The sequence below is a fragment of the Notamacropus eugenii genome, chromosome 2, assembly GCF_028372415.1.
Source record: "Notamacropus eugenii isolate mMacEug1 chromosome 2, mMacEug1.pri_v2, whole genome shotgun sequence".
Taxonomy (NCBI): Eukaryota; Metazoa; Chordata; class Mammalia; order Diprotodontia; family Macropodidae; genus Notamacropus; species Notamacropus eugenii.
In genome coordinates, this window is record NC_092873.1 from 69,723,547 (window position 1) to 69,745,555 (window position 22,009).

A 22,009-nucleotide genomic window follows, 5' to 3' on the forward strand; every position below is an offset into this window, starting at 1 on the left:
CCTTCCATGCTGCCCCATCACTGTGCAGAGCACCACCTCCAACCCCAGCCTCCCAGGTTCAGAAGGGCAGTATTGTCTCTCCCCCTTCCTCCCACCCCCAGGTGACTCTGGAGCCAGATCTGATTTGTTCTCCCTCCAGGACCTTTCCAAGGCCTTCTCTCCTCACACTACCTTAGGTATAGTGTCAGTCAGCAGATTATTTATTATTGCAGCAGAGAGCACCTAATGAGGTTTATTGCCTCAAGTCAGTCCCTGCTTCATTCCTTCTCTGCTCTGCAGGTGCCAAAGCACAGATCATATCCCAGTCCTCCCTCCCTCTCTCTGTCAATCCCTGAGGTTCCCTATGACCTCTCCCATCAAAGCTGAACTGCTGTTTGCTTCAGAGAACCTTTCCTACCTGGACTCCAACGTCTATTTCCCGCCTCATGGACCTTTTCTTCCCCTCCCACAGGCTGTGCCCCATCCCCCGGCTGTGCCCCATGCCCAGAATGCCCTCCTTTCTCTCCTCTCCCCCACAGAAACTTCCTCTGCTTTGTAGCCGAGGCTCAAGCACCAACTTCTGCAGAAAGTCCTCTGTGATCCTGATCCTCCCCCAACCACCCCCCCCACCCCACCCCCCCCCGGTGGTGCCCTCCTTCCCCAAGTGCCTGATCCATTTGTGCTCTTAATGTCCATTCTTGGTGTTTGTGTGCTTGTGTGCATTCCTGTTCACGTGTGCGTGGGTGCACATGTGCGAGTGTGTACCTGCTCCCATTACAATGAAGGTTCCTTGTGGATCACTGTCTTTGCGATCCTCCTCTTCTTTCCAAGTTTTATCTGACCCCCAAATTCACGCTGCTGCACATTTCTCCCCAGGCCCTTCTCTCCACTCCCAGCATCACCCCTCAAGCCAGACTAGTGCAAGTCTCCTAGGCCGTGGGCTCCCCTGTGTCTACCCCTCTCCAGGTCGTCTGGCCCCTAAGATGGAGGCTGACCAGCTATTCCTCTGCACCAAAGCCCTCCGGGCCTGGCTACGGCCACTGCCAGCCGGACAAACTCTACCTAAAGGGTGCTCAAGGTCCTGCGCCATCTCCCATCAGCACATATCCCCGTGCTCTGTCAGGCGCTGGGGATGACCCTGCATGATGGTCAGCATCCTGACCTGCCTGGGGCAGCCCTGGGCTAAGTGCTTTACAAATGCCATCTCACTGAATCCTCAGGGCAGCACAGGGAGCTAGGTGCTGCTATTATGCCCATTTTACAGCTGTGGAAAACTGGCAAACGGCAGTTTGGTTCGGTGACTCGCCCGAGGTCACACTGCCAGACAGGAAGGTAAAATAAACCAGGGAGGACTTACAGTCTCCTGGAGACAAAATAGATACAAAGTGGATACAAACGAGCTACAATGTAGCCCTTGGGGCTCCAGAGGCTTTGAAGGCAGAGACTGGGTAGGTGAGGGGGCGGCTGGCCAGGTTTATTTCCTTCTCTGTGCTGCCTCAGTCTCTCCCTCTGTAAATGTGTCTTTTGAGCTGTGGACGTGGGTGTCCTTATCCAAGAGAGACTCAGCCTGGAGGCCCTGGGGAGCCTTGAACAAGCTTCGCTCCCGGGTTCCCCCCAAGGCGGCATGCTCAGAGGCGTAGGAGAACACCCGGCTAGGGCAGATGAGCTCCTGCAACCCAGAGGTTTAGGCTCCGCCCCGCGCCGGTTCCCTGAGCGCGAGGGTCAGGCGCATGCGTGCAATGCGCCCTGCGGACCCCGGGGATGGGGGTAGCCTGGTGCTCCTGCCCTCCGCGCGTGCGCAGCTCGGGGAAGGGCTGCGCCGGAAGCGTTTCTGCCCGAGCGCCGCGAGAGAGCCGGTGTGCGCCGGAAGTGTGTGCATGTGCCGGAAATGCGTGTGCGCGGCGCGCCCCTGCGGACATGGCGGCGGAGACGCCTCAGACCCGGGCTGTCCCCGGGCCCCGGAGGCAGCTGTTGGTGCTGCTCCTCGCGGCCGCCGCCATGCCGCTGGGTCGGGCCCAGGGAGACGAGTTCCGACCCGGCCAATGGGGGGCGGCGGCGGGGGGCGCGGCGGCCGCAGCGCGGGAGCGCAGGTGAGCGGGGCGGGGCCTCGGTGACCCCAGGGGGTGAAGAGGCGGTGCCTCCAGGACCCCCGCGGGGGATATGAAGGGGCGGGGCCTCGGTGATCCCAGGGGGTGAAGAGGCGGTGCCTCCAGGACTCCCGCGGGGGGATATGAAGAGTCGGGGGGGCATATGAAGGGGAGGGGCCTCCAGGACCCCCGCGGGGGGATATGAAGGGGCGGGGCCTCCAGGACCCCCACGGGAGGATATGAAGGGGCGGGACCTCCAGGACCCCCACGGGGGGGCATATGAAGGGGAGGGGCCTCCAGGACCCCCACGGGGGGGCATATGAAGGGGCGGGGCCTCGGTGATCCCAGGGGGTGAAGAGGCGGTGCCTCCAGGACTCCCGCGTGGGGGGATATGAAGGGGCGGGGCCTCGGTGATCCCAGGGGGTGAAGAGGCGGTGCCTCCAGGACCCCCGCGGGGGGATATGAAGGGGCGGGGCCTCCAGGACCCCGGCAGGGATGGAAGGCCCTTATTGGTTCCCTTTTACAGAGAGGGTAACTGAGGAGTTAGCCCGTGAAAGTTGATGAGCATTGATTGATAAGGAGACCTCCTGCCTTCAGCCCCAGCAGCCCCGCGTGTGGGCCTCCCCAGGGGGTTTTCACCACATCTTGTCCTGAGGGTCCTGCACGCCACACAGGTCCCTGGGTGTTTACCCCTCTTTCGTTTTGCTCGTGGCCAGCCCTCCAGGACTGACCCTCCGTCTGTGCCCCCCCAGGTACCTTCTGTATGACGTGAATCCCCCTGAAGGCTTCAACCTCCGCAGGGATGTGTACATCCGCCTGGCATCGCTGCTGAAGACGCTGCTGAAGTCGGAAGCATGGGTGCTGGTGCTGCCACCCTGGGGCCGCCTCTATCACTGGCAGAGCCCGGACATCCACCAGGTCCGCATCCCCTGGGCCGAGTTCTTCGATCTCCCGAGTCTCAGTAAGAACATTCCCGTGATTGAGTACGAGCAATTCATGGCAGGTACAGCGTCCCCCGGGGTACCCCCAACCACCCCTGCCCGGGCCCCTCGGGAGCCCAACTTCCAGGAGGGGGAGAGAGTTTGGCTGTGGGGGGGCCAGGACCGAGGCAGTGTTAGAGAGAGGGAAGGTTTCCACAAATGAAGTGAGGACAGCCCAGATAGGAGGACAGGAGCAAACACCATTCTAGACAGAACAACTTATTAAGAGCCTAGTGTGCAACTGGCACAGATACCCTGTCCTCAAGGCCTTTACCTTCCAGTGTAGGGAACACAGACACCAAGAAAACATATCAAGCATACTCCTGGGATTTGGGTTGGGAGCCTCCTTGGAGGTAGGAAGACCCAAGTTCCAATCCAGCCTCCAACACTGAGGAACTGTGTGACTTGGGTCACAGAACTTCCTCAGACCCTTGGTAAAGACCTTAATGTGTTGTGCAGTGGTGGAGTGAGATTCTGAGGGGGAGAAAAGGAGGTGGTGGAGGGAAATGATGCCCATTCTCCTTTGGAGGGGCGCTCCCTTGAGCTTTGCGCAGACCTGATTTCTCCTCCTACCACTGTTTCTTCAGCCTCCTTGTGCCACATACTACCTGGGTGACCCAAGTCAGTTACCCTCTCCTGGCCTCAGTTTCCTCCTCTGTAAGCGGAGGAGCTGGACAGCTTCTAAGAGCCATTCCACAGTGGCCCTTCAGATATGGAAATTTGCTGTCATTTCCCGCTGAAGTCCTCCAGAGGCATGAATGTGGGGCCCTTCCCTGAACATTTGCCCACTCAGCCTTCTCACATCACAGGGTCCAGAACCAAACCCTGTGTGCTTGATCTGGTTTGGCACAGAGGTCCAGGAGGAGCCTCACATCCCTGCCCTGGGCCTGGATGCTGGGCAGGTCCTGCTGCCGCTAAAGACAGCATCCATCTACCCTTTGGGTCTGGTGGGTCCCACTGTGCCACATGTGCTGGGGGTCCACAAAACCTCCCAGGCCCTTGGGAGGGGAGCTTCCATCTGTAGTCACATCTCTGATGCTCAGGATATTGATGTGGAGTGGAAGATTGTGTTTATCCCTATGCAGAGTCCCTGTGAAATTCCATCTTAGGTTTGACCCAGGATTCTATGCCACCCAGATCTTTTTGGAGCCTGACTCTGCCCGCTGGGCCAGCTCCCTCTCCTGGATTTGTGCTGACTGCACATTCAAGAAGCTTGCCATTTCTAAAGTTATTGCTTCATATTTTCAACAGCACAGATCCCTGGGGTACCTCACTGCGATCTGCTGGTCTGACATCAGGTCCAGCCTGATCTGAATCAGGTTCTGGCCCCCAGCTCTCCATCTGATCCAGATGATCTCTGTCTGTCACATCCCCCCCCACCCCAGGTGCCCATCTGCTGACCTGAGGCTCACCCCACATGGCTGAGCCTGCTGCCTCTTCTTGGTCAGGAATTCCCAGATGTTTGTTTATCCACTTCTCCTTGATGACAAGTCTGGCATTTTCTCTACATCAAAGGCATTCTCTCCTGCCTTGGAAATAGCAACATTTGCCCTCCCCTGGTTCCAAGGTTGCCAACCATAGTCAGGACCCTTCAGTGGCCCAACCTGTTCTCCCAATGAGCCGGACTCAACCAGGGCAGCTCAATATTGATGGAACTCTGGCCCTGCATTCAGGTCCCTTCCTCTACCACTTAGAATATATGACCCTGTCTGCCTTAGTTTCTTCAACTATAAAACAGGAATAATACTTGGCCCTGGCTGTTTGTGAGTGCCTTGCAGACCTTAAAGCATGTATGAATGCCAGCTATCAGATGCTCACTTTCTCTTTACCTGTCGTTAGCATCCACTCCTTTTCAGCTCAAAGATCACTCTTTGGTAGAGAAAGCAGGAACACAAGAAGAGTTCCACCTTCTGTTTCTTGTCTGTCATCTTTGTTCCATCCATCCTGGCAGCTGAGCTGTCTCAGTAGAAGTAGAAAAGCAGATTTGGCCAGAAAAGCTAGAACCCCCCTTTCCTTACAGTCATCAGTTTGATTCAGCCAGCCAGCACAGAGGAGTGGGGGAGAGAACATGACAGAGGGAAGCAGGCTCTTCAAGACCTCAGGCATCTTGGTCTCTGAAGATGGGGAAGGCTCACCCTCTTACTGTGGCCCAAGCCCCCTGGAGTGGTTGAGGTGCCGCCCTGGAAGTACAGAGGGGCAACAACAGTAACCCAGGGTGGGGGGCTCATAGATGGGGCTGATGAGAGGGAAGAATGTCCGTCTGGTGGTGTAAAATCATTGCAGATAGCCTTGTGCCACATTTGAAATTAGTATGTGGTTTTGAGTCCCTGATTGTTGAAGTCACCTTGGAGGGCTTTTTGCCTGTCTCATTTTGAGGCCTGCCCAACTAAATGACATTCTGAAACTACTTTTCAGAGTTAATGGGTGACCTGTTGGGGAAATTCCACTAGCCTTAACTTGCCTCCACAGGGTAACAGTGCACCCTTTCCTATTGTATCTTAACACCAGTGTGCTTCTTTTGCAGAGTCAGGCGGCCCCTTTATCGAGCAGGTGTATGTCCTGCAGAGTTACGCAGAAGGCTGGAAAGAGGGGACTTGGGAAGAGAAGATTGATGAGCGGCCATGCATCGACCAGCTCCTGTACTCCCGGGACAAACATGACTATTTCCGGTAGGTAACGCGGCTCCGCCCTGGCGCCTTCCTCGGGTCTGCTGATGTCAGCCTTGGGCTGGCCATCAAAAGGAGCATGGGCCAAGGAACGGCAATGCTGGAAAATGTTTAAATCTAGAAAAGAGAGTTGGTCTGAGTTAACTTTCTTGTCTTGCTTAGGTCTTTTAAAGGAGGATTATTTTTCCTTCACGTCAGATTTTATCCAATCTCTCTTGTCTGAGATGGTTATTACACATTCTGAGGTACCAACCACTAATGCAGCAGACCTCCAGGCAGACAGGCAGCCCTCTGTATGTGTGCCCAGGGAAGGCTGCAAATGTCCCTTTGTAAATAGAATCATTTTCACTTTGAAGCCATGGGGACCCCCAGGCCTTCTGGGGGAGGGTCTGCAGGCAGAGGCTGATGAGGACATGGGGGGCACTGGAGTGGGAGTGGCCCTCCTTTGAGTCCCACATTCAGTAGTTTCCTGATTCATCAGCTTGAGGTGATTTTTGGAGCACGTGAATTTGACGTGATATGCTTAATGCCAAAGCCCTGAATATGTGTTAGTTCTGTGTCATCCATCCTTCTCTTCCCATACTTTGTGGATCATCAGTATCTGTAAATTTAGCCTTCTACCTGGGACCAAAAATGAATGGAAGAAGTCTCATTGATCCACCTCAGGTTTTTTTTCCTATTGATCTGAACAAGGAGAAGAGACTTTACCAACCATGGCATTCAGCTAGGCCCGATTAGTCCCAGTGATGACCCTACGGAACGATGGAAAATATTCTGTTTTGTACCATTGGAATCACTGGTTGTGGCCCCCAGGAGCTGTGGCATGGGCATTGGAATAATGCACCCACTTCCCAGGATGCCACGCTCTGCCAGGTACAGCCTACCTGTCTAAGGTCGATCCCTGTGACCCATTGAGCAGTTCTTACAGTGGGGCAGGGATTAGGATGTGAGTGTGCTGGCATGTGCATCAGCCACACCTCTGTCTGTTTGCTTTCCTCACAGAGGATGGTTCTGGGGCTACGAAGAAACCAGAGGTTTGAATGTTTCTTGTCTGTCGGTCCAAGGCTCTGCTTCCATCATCGCCCCCGTGCTTTTGAAGAACACATCGGCCCGGTAAGCAGCCCAAATGGCCGGTCAGTCAGTCGGCATCTGCTGGATGTCTACCGTGGAGGGGGCACTGTCTCGGGCATGGAAATCTGCTTCGGATGTGCTGGGGGAGGCCCTTGAGGGGCCTCAGATCTCACATGTGCTTGACTCCTGGAGGTCCTAGAGGATGAGGGGGAAGGCAGAGGAAGTCCAGGGTTTGGTTTGGTTCCCTCTTTGGAGCAACTTGGCTTGGCTCGGTCTTTGAGATCTCCACTCAGAAGAAAGAAGAGCAGACTGGGACAGACATCACCGGGGAATCAGACCATTTTCACTACAGAGCTCCCTCAAGGCTCAGGGTCATCAGCTTTGTGGAGCAAGTATGCGACACAAGCTGATGTGTGGGCGAGGGACTGGGGGCACCTAAAACACCAGGGACTCTGCTCAACACAGGAATGGAACCTTGGGCCAGTGGAGTGACTTCTGAAGAGCCCCACAAGAGCCTTAGTGGTGGGACGTGAGGAAGATGAAGTCCTTAGGCTTTCTGGCCCCTCCCTCTCTTTTTTTTTTTCTAATTTATTTATTTATAGTTTTCAACATTCGCTTTCATAAGTTTTAAATTTTCTCCCTCTCCAAGATAGCATGCAATCTGACATGGCTGTACACATACATTCCTATTAAGTACATTTTCACATTAGTCATATTGCATAGAAGAATTAAAATGAATGAGAGAAACCAGGACAAAGGGGGAAAAAAGCAAAACAAAATCAAACAAAAAAGAAAATAGTCTACTTCACTCTACATTCAGACTCCAGAGTTCTTATTCTGGGCGTGGATGGCATTTTGCCTCAAGAGTCCTTTGGGAATGTTTTAGGTCCTTGGATTGCTGTTAAGGGCTAGGTTTAGCAGAAACAGTCCTCGCACACTGTGGCTGTTACTGTGTGCAGTGATCTCCTGGTTCTGCTCCTTTCACTCAGCATCAGATCATATAAGTCTTTCCAGGCCTCTCTGAAGACTTCCTGTTCATCATTTCTTATAGCACAATAGTATTGCATTACATTCATATACCACAACTTGTTCAACCATTCCCCAATGGATAACTGTCCCCTCAATTTCCAGTTCTTGGTCACCACAAAAAGCTGCTATTAATATTTTTGTACATATAGGACCTTTCCCCCATTTTTATGATCTTTTTGGGATACAGTCCTAGAAGTGGTATTGCTGGGTCATGGGGTTTGCACATTTTTGTAGCCCTTTGGCATAGTCCCAGATTGCTCCCCAGAATGGTTGGATCAGTTCACAGCTCCACCAACAATGAATTAGTGTTCCAGTTTTCCCACATCTTCTCCAACATTTATCATCTTCCTGTTTTGCCATGTTGGCCAATCTGATAGGTGTGATGTGATACCTCAGAGTTGTTTTAATTTGCATTTAGTGATTTAGAGCACTTTTTCATATGACTTATAGATATCTTTACTTTCTTCCTCTGAAAACTGCCTGTTCGTATCCTTTGACCATTTATCAATTGGGGAATGACTTGTAAATTTGACTCATTTCTCTATATATTCGAGAAATGAGGTCTTTATCACAAACACTAGTTGTAAAAATTCTTTCCCAGTTCTCTGCTTTCCTCCTAATCTTGGTTGCCTGAGCTTTGTTTGTGCAAAAACTTTTCAGTTTAATGTAATCAAAAATATCCATTTTGCACTTCATAGGGTTCTCTATCTCGTTTGGTCATAAATTCTTCCATTCTCCATAAATCTGACAGATAAACTATTCCTTGCTCTCCCAGTTTGCTTATAGTACCAGCTTTTATACTTAAAGAGTGTACCCATCTGGACTTTGTTTTGGTATATGGTGTCAGATGTTGGTCTCTGACCAGTTTTTGCCATACTATTTTCCAGTTTTCTCAGCAGTATTTGTCAAACAGTGAATTCTTATCCCAGAAGCTGGGATCCTTGGGTTTGTCAGACAGTAGATTGCTATATTGACTACTGTGTCTTGAGTACCTAACCTGTTCTGCTGATCTACCTGCCCCTCTATTTCTTAGCCAGTACCAAGTGGTTTGGATGATTACTGCTTTATAATACAATTTGATATCTGGTAGGGCTAAGCCACCTTCCCTAGCATTTCTTTTCATTAATTCCCTTGATATTCTGGACCTTTTGTACTTCCAGATGAATTTTGATACTATTTTTTCTAGCTCTAGGAAAGGTAGTTTTCTAAAGTCTGGTAGTTTGATTGGTGTGGCATTAAATAAGTAAATTAATTTAGGTAAAATTGTCATTTTTATTATATTAGCTTAGCTTATCCACAAGCAACAGATGTTTTTCCAGTTATTTAGATCTGACTTAATTTGTATGAAAAGTATTTTATAATTGTGTACATATGGTCCCTGGGTTTGTTTTGGCAGGTAGACTCTCAGATGTTTTATAGTGTCTGCAGTAACTTTAAATGGGATTTCTCTTTCTATCTCTTACTGTTGGGCTTTCTCCCTCTCTTTTTCACTGTGTCTCCCCCAGACCCAGGAACACCACTCCCAGGGGCCTTTTCTGCTGCACCTGCCCTGAGATAGTGCGAAATGAGGCCTGCCCCCAGTAACTGAGCAAGGAGGAAAACCCCCCCTTAGAGTTTCTCTGCCTTTCTTTTGGGCACATTCTGCATGTGATTTCTGAACTCACAGCATTCTCCAATTCTGTTGGCCATAACTTTTGAACTAAAAATGTTGCTGGTTAAATGTTGAAGCCCAGAACAGTTCACTGTTGACTGTTAGGTCTGAAGGCCCCCAAACTAGAACTGTAGACAGACCTGATTCGTCTGCATAAAGACTTTGGTGAGCAAAGTGTGCTCACTGATTTCAGTGCTGTGTGCTTTTACCCCTGTCTTCCATGAGGAGGTGGCCTCACTCCTGACAGAGTGATCCTGTCAAATCCCATCTCCTCTGTCATCCCCTCTCCCTCACTTTTACCCTATCTCTCCATCTCTACTGACTCCTTCCCTCCTCCCTACAAACAGGCCTGTATCTCCCTCATCCTGCACCAACCCTCACTTGCCCCACCAGTCCCTGCTGACTCTGACCCTATAATCTCTTCTGCCCTTTGTAGCAAAAGTCCTCAGAAAGCCCGTCTATACCTGCTGCCTCCATTCTCTCTCCCCTCACTCTCTTCTTAACCCCTTACAGTCTGGCTTCGGACCCCGTCATTCCACCCACCCTGCCGCCTACACAGTGGCCAAGCCCAGCGGCCTTTTCTCAGTTCTCATGCTCCTTGACCCCTGGACACCAGGGGCCACTTTCTCCTCCTGGATGGTCTCACTGCTCTAAGTCTCTCTCTGTCCTGGGTCTCCACCTTCTCCCTCCTCCCTCCTTCCTCTCTGACTGCTCCCTTGCTGGGTTCTCCTCCCAGTTATACCCTCTGTCCACAGCTGTCTTGTCCTGGGCCCTCTTCTACTCCCCCCAGACTGCTTCCCTTGAGGATCATCTCCTCTGCGTCTATGGATTTAACAGCCATCTCCATTCAGATGATTCTCAGACGGACATTTCCTCTCCCAAACTCTGTGACCTCCAGTCGCTCTGCTTCTCCAGCTGTTTTTCAGACGTCTCCAGCCAGACGTCCAACAGATGTTGTAAATGCAGTCTGTCCAAAGTGGAGCTCCTCATTCCCCCTGAGTCCTACCCTCTTTCCTTCTCAGTTGCTGTAGAGGCATCACCCTCCTCCCAGTCTCTCAGGCTCCACACCAAGGAGTCACCCTGGATTCTCACCTGACCCATATCCAATATGGGGCCAAGACCTGTTGATATCATCTTGGCAGCATCTCTCTCCAGTGCACTGCCATAGCTACCACCCTGGTGCAGACCGTCGTCCCTTCACTCCTGGATTATGGCCATGACTGTTGGGAAGGAGGTCTCCTCCCTCCAGTCCAGCCTCCCTTCAGACACCAAACGTGATCTTCCTGAGGAACAGGTCCAACCAGGTCACCCCCCCACTCAGGAAAGGCCAGGGCTCCCTGTCACACCTGGGAACAGACACACAGTGCTCTGTGTGGCCTTCAGAGTCCTTCCTACCCTGCCCCTCTTCCCTTTCTCATCTTCTTACACTTTGACCTCTGGTGTGTGCTCTTAGGTATCCCATGAACAGCACCCCGCGCCCCCCGCCCCCTCCATTTCAGTCTCTGCACATTGTCTCTGACCTTCCTTGAAGCCTGACCCTCTTCCACTCTGACCACTGAGATCCTAGGCTTCCCTCAAGTCCCCACTGAAGTCCCCTTTTCTCCGGGAAGCCTCCCCAGGGCCTTCCCTCACTCTCTTGTCTGTCTTGCTTTGCACAGATTTGTGCTCATGTTCTCTTCCCCATTAGATGGGGAGCTTCCTGAGGGCAGGGACTCTTTGATCCCCTTTTGTATCCTCAGAGCTTAGTAAAGCCTGGCACACCGTAAGGACTTAATAATTGATTGATTATACATATTTCAAAGCTGTTTAATTGGGATGATTTAGAAGGTAAAATGATACACTTGAAGAAAAGGTGTTAAAGCTGGCTGTCACTAAATGATCTTGACCCTGGAATAATAACTACAGGAATACAGGGCCCACCCTAGTGCTGGGCGTGCTGGAATAGAGGATTACCCATGGAAACCACATTGTCTATGATGAACAGTGGAGGTCACTGGGGAGGTTGAGGTCCTCCCTCCCCCTCTCTCTCTTTTTCCCTTTCTCTCTCCTCCTCTCTCCCCCTCTCTCCCTCTCCCCCTCTCCCTCCCTCTCCCTTCCTCTCCTTTCTTCTCTCTTTCTCCCTCTCTCTCCCTCAGGAGTTGGTGGTGGGGCTCAGGAGCAGAGTAGAACACTTCGGAGACAGGCTTTGCCAGACTTGAGGGTCTTTTAGATTCCCCAGGCGGAGATGGAGGGGCTATAGCCGAGCTTTCTTCAGGGAAGGGTGTGGGAGGCTTAAGCAATTCCTGAGCACAGAACAGATTTGTAGAAACAAGTATGAATTTGATTATTTTATAAAAGAAATAAATGTCACCTCTCTCTCTCTCTCTCCTGCTCTCTCTCTCTCTTTTCCCCCTCTCCCTCCCTCTCTTTCCCTCTCCCCCTCTCTCCCTCCCTCCCCCTTCCCTCTCTCCCTCTCTCTCTCTCTCCCCCCGTCTCTCCTCTCCTCTCCTCTCTCTCTCTCTCTCTCTCTTTCTCTCTCTCTCTTTCTCTTTCTCTCTTTCCCTCTCCTCTCCCTCTCTCTCGCTCTCACTCTCTCACCTTAAACTAGCTCAGTGATGTTAGACCGAGCCGAAAATCTCCTTCACGACCACTATGGAGGGAAAGAATACTGGGATGTGAGTATCTCCTGGACTGATACACAGTTGAGTCCAAGCAGTTTGTATTTTCAATTGTTTTTAAATGGTGCCAACAAACCTAGCCGTATTTGTTTGCTGTTTTGGCCTGGCAGTGAGTAGATTGTAAACCTCAGCCTGAGAAAGTAGGAGGCAAAAAGAATTAAAGAATTCCTTCTGCCTGCCTTGAAAGGGAAATAGCTCAGTCCTTCCCTGGAGGCCGTCCCCATGGCCCCTTCCTAGGATATGGAGCTGGGAGCACTTAGAGGCCACCTTATAGCCCTTGTTTTACTAATGAGGAAACTGAGGCCCACGGTCACCCAGGAAGTAAGCAGCAAAAGTGAGTTCTGTACATTTTAATATTCTAGTCATGGAATTTTCTTTGGAAAGAGGCAGACTTGAGTCCCTGTCTGGTCCAGAGCTGCACTAAGCAGGGACGCCTCCCCTCCCCTTCCCTCATGAGCCTTTCAGCCGGCCAATGGTGTTGAGCCTTCTTGTTTTGCTACCCTCGTTCTTTGACCCAGGGACATTTTGGGAGAGGCTCCCTTACCGTTCCTTGGAGCCTGGCTTCTGCCTCAGTTGGCCACCCTCCAAGGGGCAGCCTGGTGTTGACCCCTGGCTGAGCTGTGCCTTAAGGATGTGCTGCGGGTCTGGCTCTCCCAATGCAGCCGAAGCATGCCTCAGGGCACATGATGCTCCTTGTGGTGAGGTTGGCACACAGCTGCCAGGGCGGTTAGGCCATGACTGCGGTTGTGGCTGCCATACTTCATGCCCACATGGGCTGTGTCTGTGGTCTGTGACCACATCACTTTCTGTTTTCCCAGGTGCCTTCACCCCCAGGCCATCTCTTCTGGCTTCAGCACCTGGGACAGCCCCCAGACAGGGGAGCCCTGAACATAAGTTTGGGAGTGGTTGAGGCCGAAGAGGCTGTAAGCCAGCCCTCTTGGCAGCACCTGACAAGGAGGCCTCTAGTCCCCGCCCCAGGAGGTGGAGTCCAGAGCTACCTCACTGTACTTGGGTCTGTGAGTTCTGGGCCCATCTTTCAGGCCCAGCTCAAACCCTCTTTTTTCTTTTGATTCTTGGAAGGGTACACTGTGCTTTGATGCCTCAGGAAGAGAAGCGGAGTTTTCCCAGCCCCTTTAAGACAAGAGAACATTTACTAGCTAAGCCACAGGAGAATGGGCAGTAAGAACCCGTGCCATGGTCTAAGGAGGGTAGTGAGTACCCGGAGTGTCCAGAGGTGGGCACTTGGGGGGAAGGGCCTTGAGAACAAGCCATCAGACAGTCAGCTTAGGGAGGGGGAAATGGTCCTGGACGTGCCCTTGTGGGCCCCATGAGGGCAGGAGCAGGGGCCTTGGGGATGGGTGGCCTTGTCCTCATGGGGAATGGACTATGCCTCATTGGAGCTCTGTCAGTGGCTTCTGCCACTGGTTGGCCATGTTACAGGAGCTAGATAGAAATTCCAGGAGAGCCACAGAAAAGAAATCCCCTTTGGCATCTAGTCCATGGGGAAAAGTGAGATTTCTACTTTTACTGAGAAGGCTTGTGCAGCTGCCTGTGAGCCCTTGCCCTTTGTCCACTCCAGAGGCTTTTACCGAGGATCCCAGTGGCTAGGTGGGCTGCAGGTGGCTGCCATCCTTCCAGAATGACTGAGGTCTTATTTGATTCATTTTTGAATTGGTCGCTAGCCAAGTTGGAAGCCTTCTCCTCAATGGCTTGGGGAGTCTCCTTGTCAGGCGGGGTTAGGTTACAATTATCAGACCTCTTCTCCTCTTGTCTTTGAGCCCAGCAGAAGAGCCTGGGCTTGCTTGGGGGCAGCTGGTTAGACTTCCTCCTGTCCTGCTCCTGGCTGACTAGGCTTGTTAGGACCTTGGACAACTCCTGTAGCTTCCTGCCCCTAGCTCAGTGGCTTCATCTGTAAGACCAGGCTAAAAATAGCTCCCCCCCCCCCCCCCAGCTTTTTGAAAGACCAAAGGAGGCGGTATCTCTAAAGGGGCTTTGCAGACCTCAACGTGGACTTGGACCAGCTTCTCTAGGGAGAAAGAAACATGTGGGCCCTTCCCAACTCAGAGGAAAGGGTCCCATCAGCCACTTGGGTGAGGAGGTGTGGAGAGAGGAAGAGAGGGGGAGGACAGAGAGACAGAGCAACACAAGCCTCCAAGCCTCAGTGTCTGTCTGTAAAATAGGGCCAGTAATATCTTACCCATCTTCAAGGTACAGACCAGGCTTATTGATCGCTTGAGGTCCATCCCTTCCACTCTAGGTGTGAGACTACAAAACTGCCCCCAAGATAGACAGTTCTTTCAGTAGAATTGATGGCGGTCCTCTGATCTTTGCATAGAGCACATGCCAGGATGGTTCCCCTTTATTTCTGCTGAACATGTGCATGGTCGTGCTAGAGCTCTCAGGGAACCTGGAGCCCCACATGTCCACAGGATAGCAGTGAGAACATTGGAGTCATGTCAGATGAAACATGTTCAGCAGAACTCTGTGCTGACTGGGTTTAGTTCTCATCCTTGGACACTGATCCTCTTTGTGTGAGTGAGGCCCTCCCTTCTGAAAATGCTTATACCCATGTGTGTTTTCTCTCTCTCCCCCTGTCTCCTGTCCCTCTCCTCTTTTGTCTCTCTCTTTCTTTCTCTTTCTCCTTCCCTCCCTCCCTCTCCCTGCCACTCTTACTCTCCCTCACCCTCTTTCTCCTCCTCCTCCTCTCCATCCCTCTCTTCTCCCTCTCCTCCCCCCCCTCCCCCAAGAGGCTCTTGACATGGGTCTTGATTAGATTTCAGGAGTTTGAGGTCAGAGATCTGGGGTGGTGAGTACAAGGGACTCTGGATGATGGGGGTGTGGCCCAGGCAGGGGCCAGTAGGGATGCACAGGAGCAGCTGAAGGAGATGCTGGGTCCTCATTTTCCTAGATGAGTTTCCCAGTTCAGCTCAGCAGCCCTGATGACTCAGCAGTGAAGTGAATTTCATGGAGCTTCTGGAGAAAGTGGTTGGGCTGAAGTGATTCTTACCAGGCTTGTAGGATTGCCTGCTGAACAGTGTCCCCAAAGTCTTAGTGCAGCTGGGAGCTTCTTGTAGCTTCAGAAGTAGAAATGCTGCAGACTTAGAAAAGGGAGGATTCAAAAGGTCAGTTATTTGCATTCATTTTCTACTTCTTTTGTTTTGTGAATTTTGAATAATAAATGTTTAGTTTTAACAAACAATTAAAGACAGCCTGTCTAGCGCCGCCCCTTCTTCAGACCAAGGATTAGTAGGGGAGGACCTCTGAGGTGACCACGCTGGTCCTCTTATCTCCCTTAGGCCTCTTCTATAGGGTCATGTCCGAGCTTCCTTCTGTGGATGATCCATCTTAGGGTTAGGTGCGGCTGAGGGAAGTTTTCACAAAGTGCCTGGAGCAATGTCAGACACAAGATGGCGGTGGTGTATAATTGTACTGGGAAGCATGATAGCCTTTTTGACATTTAAATCATTGTCCTCTTGGGGTTTGGGTAGGCTTGTAGTGCTCACACGTGTAGGTGATTGAATCTTATGACCTCACTCGAGATTTGGGGATGCCCTGAGCAAACATCCCTGTGGTGGCGAGGCCTCTGCTCATCAGTGTTTCCATTTGACAGACCCGTAGGAGTATGGTGTTTGCCAAACACCTTCGCATGGTGGGAGATGATTTCAGAAGCAAGTATTTGAACTCCACCAATGAGGCGGACAAGATCTCTTACAATGAAGACTGGACAAAGATGAAGGTCATTTGTGACACTGTTTTCTCCTTCCTGGAGGGTTGTGTGCTGCTCCTCTGATTCCTTCCATGTTAAACTGGGCACAGCTTGGGAATTCCCTTTGCTCTTCAGCCCTGGGATATCACCAAAGTTATGCCCACATTCATTACAGATACTTCGTGATCCTCCCCAGGCCAGCATCACAGACATGATGACATTAGAGTCGTTGCCCTCATGGGCCTTCGGGGAACCAGCCCCTGCCTGCATGCCATGCTTGTGAGATAGCAGAGGTTAGAACTGCTCATGATGGCTCAGCATCGTCTTCTTGTAGCAGTCATCTTGTAGACGTTGATCGTTGGCCCAGCTAGCAGATCTAGAAGACAGGTTCACCGCATGGGGTGGGTAGTGCCTCTTGGAACATTTTCCATTTCACTGCCTCAGATTAAAATTGCTCTTTCTTAATTAACCACTAGGAGGTCTTTACAAACATCTTCCCTGTCATTTCAACCCAGCTCCTGGTTGTCAGAAGACAGGGACAGATTTAAATAAATGAGAACCAGGTTCTCCTCTTAAATGTCCTCTCCTTAAATAAAATGATTCAGTTGGCCAAATGCTTAAGTTGAGCTGAGCCCTGGTCAGGGGTCCTGGATCCCTTCGGATGTAGCTGAGCTTGGTGCCCAAAGGAAGACTCTAAAATGTGGCTGTTGTGTTACAGCATGTGCTGGTTGTTTTCTGCTAGGTAAAGCTGGGCACCTCCCTGGGTGGTCCTTACCTCGCAGTGCACCTCAGAAGGAAGGACTTTGTCTGGGGTCACAGAGAAGACGTGCCTAGTCTGCAAGGAGCAGTGAAGACCATCCGGAGCCTTATGGAGACCCACAAACTGGACAGAGTGTTTGTAGCGACAGATGCCGTTCGAAAGGGTATGTTATACAAGGTGGTGACCGTCCTGGGCAGTCTCTCTCAAGTCCTTGCTTTCCATTGAGAGGAGACCTGGGCCATTCCTTAGACTCTGGAATCTTGTTCTCCCAAACCTGCCACCAGTGGAAGGAAGACTGGGTTGGTTGTTTCATTTACTGATGTTTCCTCACGTACTTCCCCAAGTGGAAAACCCCCAAATTGTACTGGCCTTCATGGCCCTGGGCCTACTTCTTGGTGCCCCATTTGTGTTTGGCCAAGTGACCCATGAGAGGCTTGTCCTAAATCCAGGATTATGTCATCTCTTTTCAGAGTGCGAAGAGCTCAAGAGGCTGCTTCCTGAAATGGTTAGGTTTGAGCCCACCTGGGAGGAGCTAGAGCTCTACAAAGATGGTGGCATCGCCATCATCGACCAGTGGATCTGTAGCCACGCCCGGTAAATCCTCACCTGATGGTGCCTCTTGGGTGTGACTGGGATTGCAGAGACAGCGTCTAAGGCAGAATGAGGACCCAAGTCTAGAGCTCAGTCTTCACTGGCATTGGGGGAGATTGGATGGGGAAAAGTGAGGAACTTTGCGTCCTCTCTCTTCTTTGGCAGGAGGGAGCCACATCATTGATCTTTGAGCTCTCCTTAAACAGGCACAGCTGCACCCTCCTCCTTGATAGAACCCAAAGCCCTGGCCCACACCATACCACTCTCAATCTCATAGAATCATGGGCACTGACTACCATCTTTCCTCTGCCACTTTCTGACCCCTTCAAGATTCCCGGCAATCCCTTCACTGCAGGCCCTTCACTCCCAAGGCCTTTGTCAGCCTTCATCCTTCGTGACCTCCTGCTGCTTTTGATACTTCAACCAGCCCTTTTCCCCACTACCTTCTCCCCCATTGGCTGTAGAGTGTCTCTCCACATCCCCTGAAGAGACCTCTGTCTTCCCCTAGCCCCTCCTCCCAACTTCTGTTTCTTTTGGGGGGGGGGCAGTTTGAGGGAGAGGAAGGAGATAGAATAATTCCATAGTTACAAGCCTGGGTACAGTCACCTAGTGAGGGATGAGGGAGGGATGGAGGAAGACAGTCCTCTTTTTTCCATCTGTTCTGCCTCCACATTGCCTCTGTCCTCTTCCTTACTTGTCCCCCTTTTGCTTGGGCTCCAGATTCTAAACTTTCCCTTCTCCATTCCTTCCTCAGAGCCATCGCTTCCCAAGCACAGAGCCCAGAGCCACCAGGAGTGGCTGCCTCCCCTGCCTCCTGGCCATTCTCAGACTCAGTACTCTATTTCGTGGCTGTAGGCCATTGTCCTTATGCCCAGGACACACCTTCCCCCCTCAGTCCCTCAGGGGTCTCTCCCCAGCTCCCCACTTACCAGTGACCGGTGACCGTAAGACAACTTAGAAAGTCAGCTTAGTGATTGTTGAATGATTGGATCCAATCTGCTACATGCAGGGAGGGTGTGACTGACCTGGAGTTAGGGGGTGAGAACAGGAAGAGGAGACAGAGGAGAGAACCTGGGTTTGTGATTATTGTGTGTGTGTAGAGATGTGTGTGCTTGTGTTTGGGTGTGTGTGGGTGTGTATAGGGATGTGTGTTTGTGTTTGTATTTGGGTGTGGTGTGTTTGTCTATGTGTCTGAGTGCATGTAAGTGTATGTGGGTGGGTATGTGTATGTGAGTGCATGTGTGTAGGTGTGTACATATGTGAGTGCATGTGTGTAGGTAGGTGTGTGTATGTATGTATGTGAAGCCCATCAGGCAGCTGTCATGGCTGTGCCTTCATTCCTCTGCAGATTCTTCATTGGCACTTCCGTGTCCACGTTCTCCTTTCGGATTCATGAGGAGAGAGAGATTCTAGGCCTGGACCCCAAAACGACTTACAACCGATTTTGTGGGGACCAAGAACAACAGTGTGAGCAGCCCACCCACTGGAGAATCGCCTACTAAGGGAGCCTCTAGTCGGAGCTGGCGCACCTGCTCCTGCACCCAGGCCCACGGGCAGCTCCAAGCTATCACACCACCCTCTGCTGTGCCTAGTACACATTAGGCCAGCTGATGGTATAGAATGGCTCAAGAGGCCCAGTGTGGTCAGCTAAGTGTCTGGCCCCAGGGAGGGCAGACCCAGCTATTACTTCTCAGAAAGGAGCTGCGTTTATGCTTGGATATAAATGGAATCACTGCTGGAGACTTGGCCTTGTCCTGTGCTCTGCTGGTCATCAGCTGTGGGTAACATTCCCTTGGACTCTGTTTACAAGAAAGCCTTTGTCTGGAGGAATTGATTTTGGGGTTTCCATTTAAGGCCTGGTCAGCACATTTCGGTGGAAAGAGTCTTGATGCCCAAGGGTCTATATTTCCTAGAACTGTTTGGGAGGGTTTTCACAAGCATTTTGTCCAGTTGTAAAATCACTGTTTAATCCTGGGTAAAGGGAGCAGTGTTGAATGAGGGGAGCCTGAAAGCCCAGATCCCTGCCCCTTCCTAAAAGGCCTGGCCCTGAGGCTGTGACAGGGGCCCACCTGTGGGTACCACATAAGTGACCAAAGAGCTGTTTATTCTCCCCTTGTAGTGTGTAGTAGTAAATAACAACACAGTCAAGTTGGGTAGGCCCCAGAACAGCCTTCTTGGATTTTGTGAGGGCAGGTGAAGGTTCTGCCAGATGCTTTCCTAAACCATGTGGACATGGTACCTCCCCCGAGCAGGCTCCCTGAGGGTGGATTCTGAGCCTTGGCACTTTTGTTCTGATCAGGTGAGATGTCTTTAGGGCCACATGGCCCATGGTGGAGTTTTCAAAGTTTGGTTTGTCCTGTCCAGGGAGAAGAGAATTCCTCTTAATTATGGTGTCTTTCTGAGGAACCAGTATTGCTCACTCACACCCAGATCGAGCCTCCTTGGGACTTGTTCTGGAGCCGTCAGATCTCACTTGACTTGTCCCTCACCACAGATGAGGTGGGGAAAGGAGCAAGGGGATGGAGCCAAGGCCAAGACTGGGACTGTTATTTTAAAAATTTTTTTAGCTGAACTTTTTCCTGTCCTTGGTCCCATTGCCTGTGATCCTAATAGGTTGAATAGTACCCATCAACTTCAAAAGATTTACTGCAGAAAAGGTGTTGGCAGATTCCTTGGAGTTTTGGGTTCTGCATTTAAAAAAATCATTTTTCTAGGGCATTTTTCTACTGTCCCCATCAGGAATAGTTCTACCAAAGAAAACATGGGGCTACATGGCAGGCTGTAGGTGGAGGGCTGAGAGGAAGGGCCATGGCCCAGCTGTGCTTCATTCCTGTCCTGTTCTCACAAAAACTTCACCCCCACTGGACAAATGCTTTAGAGATTACCTCAATGTAGCCTGGGGCTCAAGGTTCACAGGACCACCTCTCCTGTGCCCCATCCATTCAATGTTAGCCATAGTGCATAGCTGGAGGCCCTGAGCCAGAGCACAGGGCCGAGGTCCAGGGAACACCAGTGACCCAGCAGCATCCCTCCTTCAACCCACTTTGTAAAAACCCTTCCCCTCCTGACTTCTAATGGAAGAAAGATGGTGCTGTCCTCTGCCCCCAGGGCCATGTGGAGCCCCAGAGGATTTTGTTTTTTTCCACTTGTAAAGCTGAGTGTTAAGAATGAAATGAGGCTTCCAGTAAACCTGTGGCCTGCGGACAGTGCCTTTTTATACAGTGGACATTTTTTTAACCTGAGCTCTATGCAGTAAGTTGTGGAATCCAACTGTGTGCCTCCTGTTTCTAAAGAAAATAAAATGCTTTGTAGTACCTGGTGGGTGGCTTTATTCCCTTACTTCCCGACTGGGGAGGAGGGGGGTCTGACTGACCATCCACAGGCAGTGTTTGAAGTGACTTGCTCAGGTTTCCACAGCTTCTAATTGAGGCAGGATTTGAATGGTTGTCTTCCTGACTCCCGTGCTCTATGGTGCCCCCTAGCTGCCAAATAGTTTTAATCTGTTTATCACAAAATTTGTTTCTAAGTTTCTCCGCCCCTTTTTGTGTAGGGCGGAAGTTTAAGGTCCATCCGACCACCCCGCTGGCTACTGTCGGACTTCTCTGTTGAAGACGAACTTGAATTCACCAGAGTTCTTGACTCCTCATGCAAACGCAGTCCAGCCCCGACAAGTCTGGCCACAGGAGGATGGGGGGAGGGGGGGGCGGTTCTCATGGAAGTTGCTGGTGGGAGCTGTGAGGGTTGAATCAGAAGCCTGGAGAGCTCGGCCCCCCCCCAGCTCCCCCAGCTGGTTTCTACAGAAACCTGAAGCCAGCCCTGATAGAACACGCTGAGATGTTTCAAAGCCCATGGCCATGATTAGAGAAACAGCTGGTCCTGGAAAGCCAGGGGCAGAAAGAAGCCCCAGGCTTTACTTTCATATGCTGCTCCTGGCCTCTTCCCCCAAAACAAAACGAGCCAACTCTGAGAAGGCACCAGAGGTTTTTTCAATGATACCTTTAGTTGGCATAAAATCCCAGGGGTCAGAAGATAGTAGCCCATCTGGGCCTTGCCGGGCTTCCATCCACATCCTTCCATCCACATCCTTCCAGAGCTTTGACTGAGGTGGGTGGGTGGGGCTTCCCATTTCGTGTTAGCCAGTGGGCAGTTGGGTGCCAAGGAGCATCATCATGGGACCATCTTACCCCGTCACACCCTGGTTCAAGGACATCTCATGCTCCATGATTGGAGCTCCTCATTACAAGCTGGTCTTGCCCAGCCCATCAGAGTGAGCCCACCCCATGTGGGATGTTCATCATCGGATCCTATATTTCTCTATCACAGTACTGTAGACTGTTGATTTTTAAAAGATGGGCCAATGGAGAATAAGAAAGGCAGGTCATTAACAGATTCTAAGGGTTATCAAATACACTGTAGCCTTGGTCCCACCTACATCAGGCTAAGAGACCACTTTACAATTGGTCATCCTCCTTCCCACCCCCCACAAAAGCCCTCGAGCTCACTGTACTTGGGTCTGCTCAAATCATTGACAATTTGTGCTGACCCTCAGTCTGCTCAGTGGGGCCAAGCACTCCCCCAGACTCCAGGCTGGTGGCAGGATCCACCCTGGGCCAGTGTCCCCTGGGGTGCCCTCATGAAATAAGACACAGACCTCCACTGGCCACAGGCCAGCAATGCATTTAGCATTTCTTACTGTAAGTCAGCCTCCTGTTAGACTAGAGGTCAGTAAAGTTAATGGGATTTAAAATCTTTCCTGCTCATAATAGGTCTCACATGGAGCCCAGTAAAGGAGGCTTGCTTAGGGAAGGCTTGCTTGCTTAAAGGCTTTCACA

The 22,009-nt window shown here is 51.4% G+C and overlaps 1 protein-coding gene across 2 annotated transcripts; it reads left to right on the forward strand.

Moving 5' to 3' along the window:
* Nucleotides 1–1,857: 1,857 nt before the first annotated feature.
* POFUT2 (protein O-fucosyltransferase 2) lies at nt 1,858–20,491 on the forward strand. 2 transcript variants are annotated; one of them, XM_072640830.1, is made up of 9 exons: nt 1,858–2,069; nt 2,819–3,069; nt 5,571–5,715; nt 6,715–6,825; nt 12,051–12,117; nt 15,731–15,856; nt 16,569–16,749; nt 17,057–17,180; nt 18,526–20,491. In XM_072640830.1, the coding sequence occupies exons 1-9, from the start codon at nt 1,897–1,899 to the stop codon at nt 18,677–18,679; spliced, it is 1,332 nt and encodes a 443-aa protein (XP_072496931.1). In that variant the 5' UTR covers nt 1,858–1,896; the 3' UTR covers nt 18,680–20,491. The 2 variants fall into 2 exon arrangements, with proteins under 2 accessions (XP_072496931.1, XP_072496932.1); XM_072640831.1 differs by having other exon boundaries at nt 1,864–2,069; nt 2,819–3,027.
* Nucleotides 20,492–22,009: the final 1,518 nt, after the last annotated feature.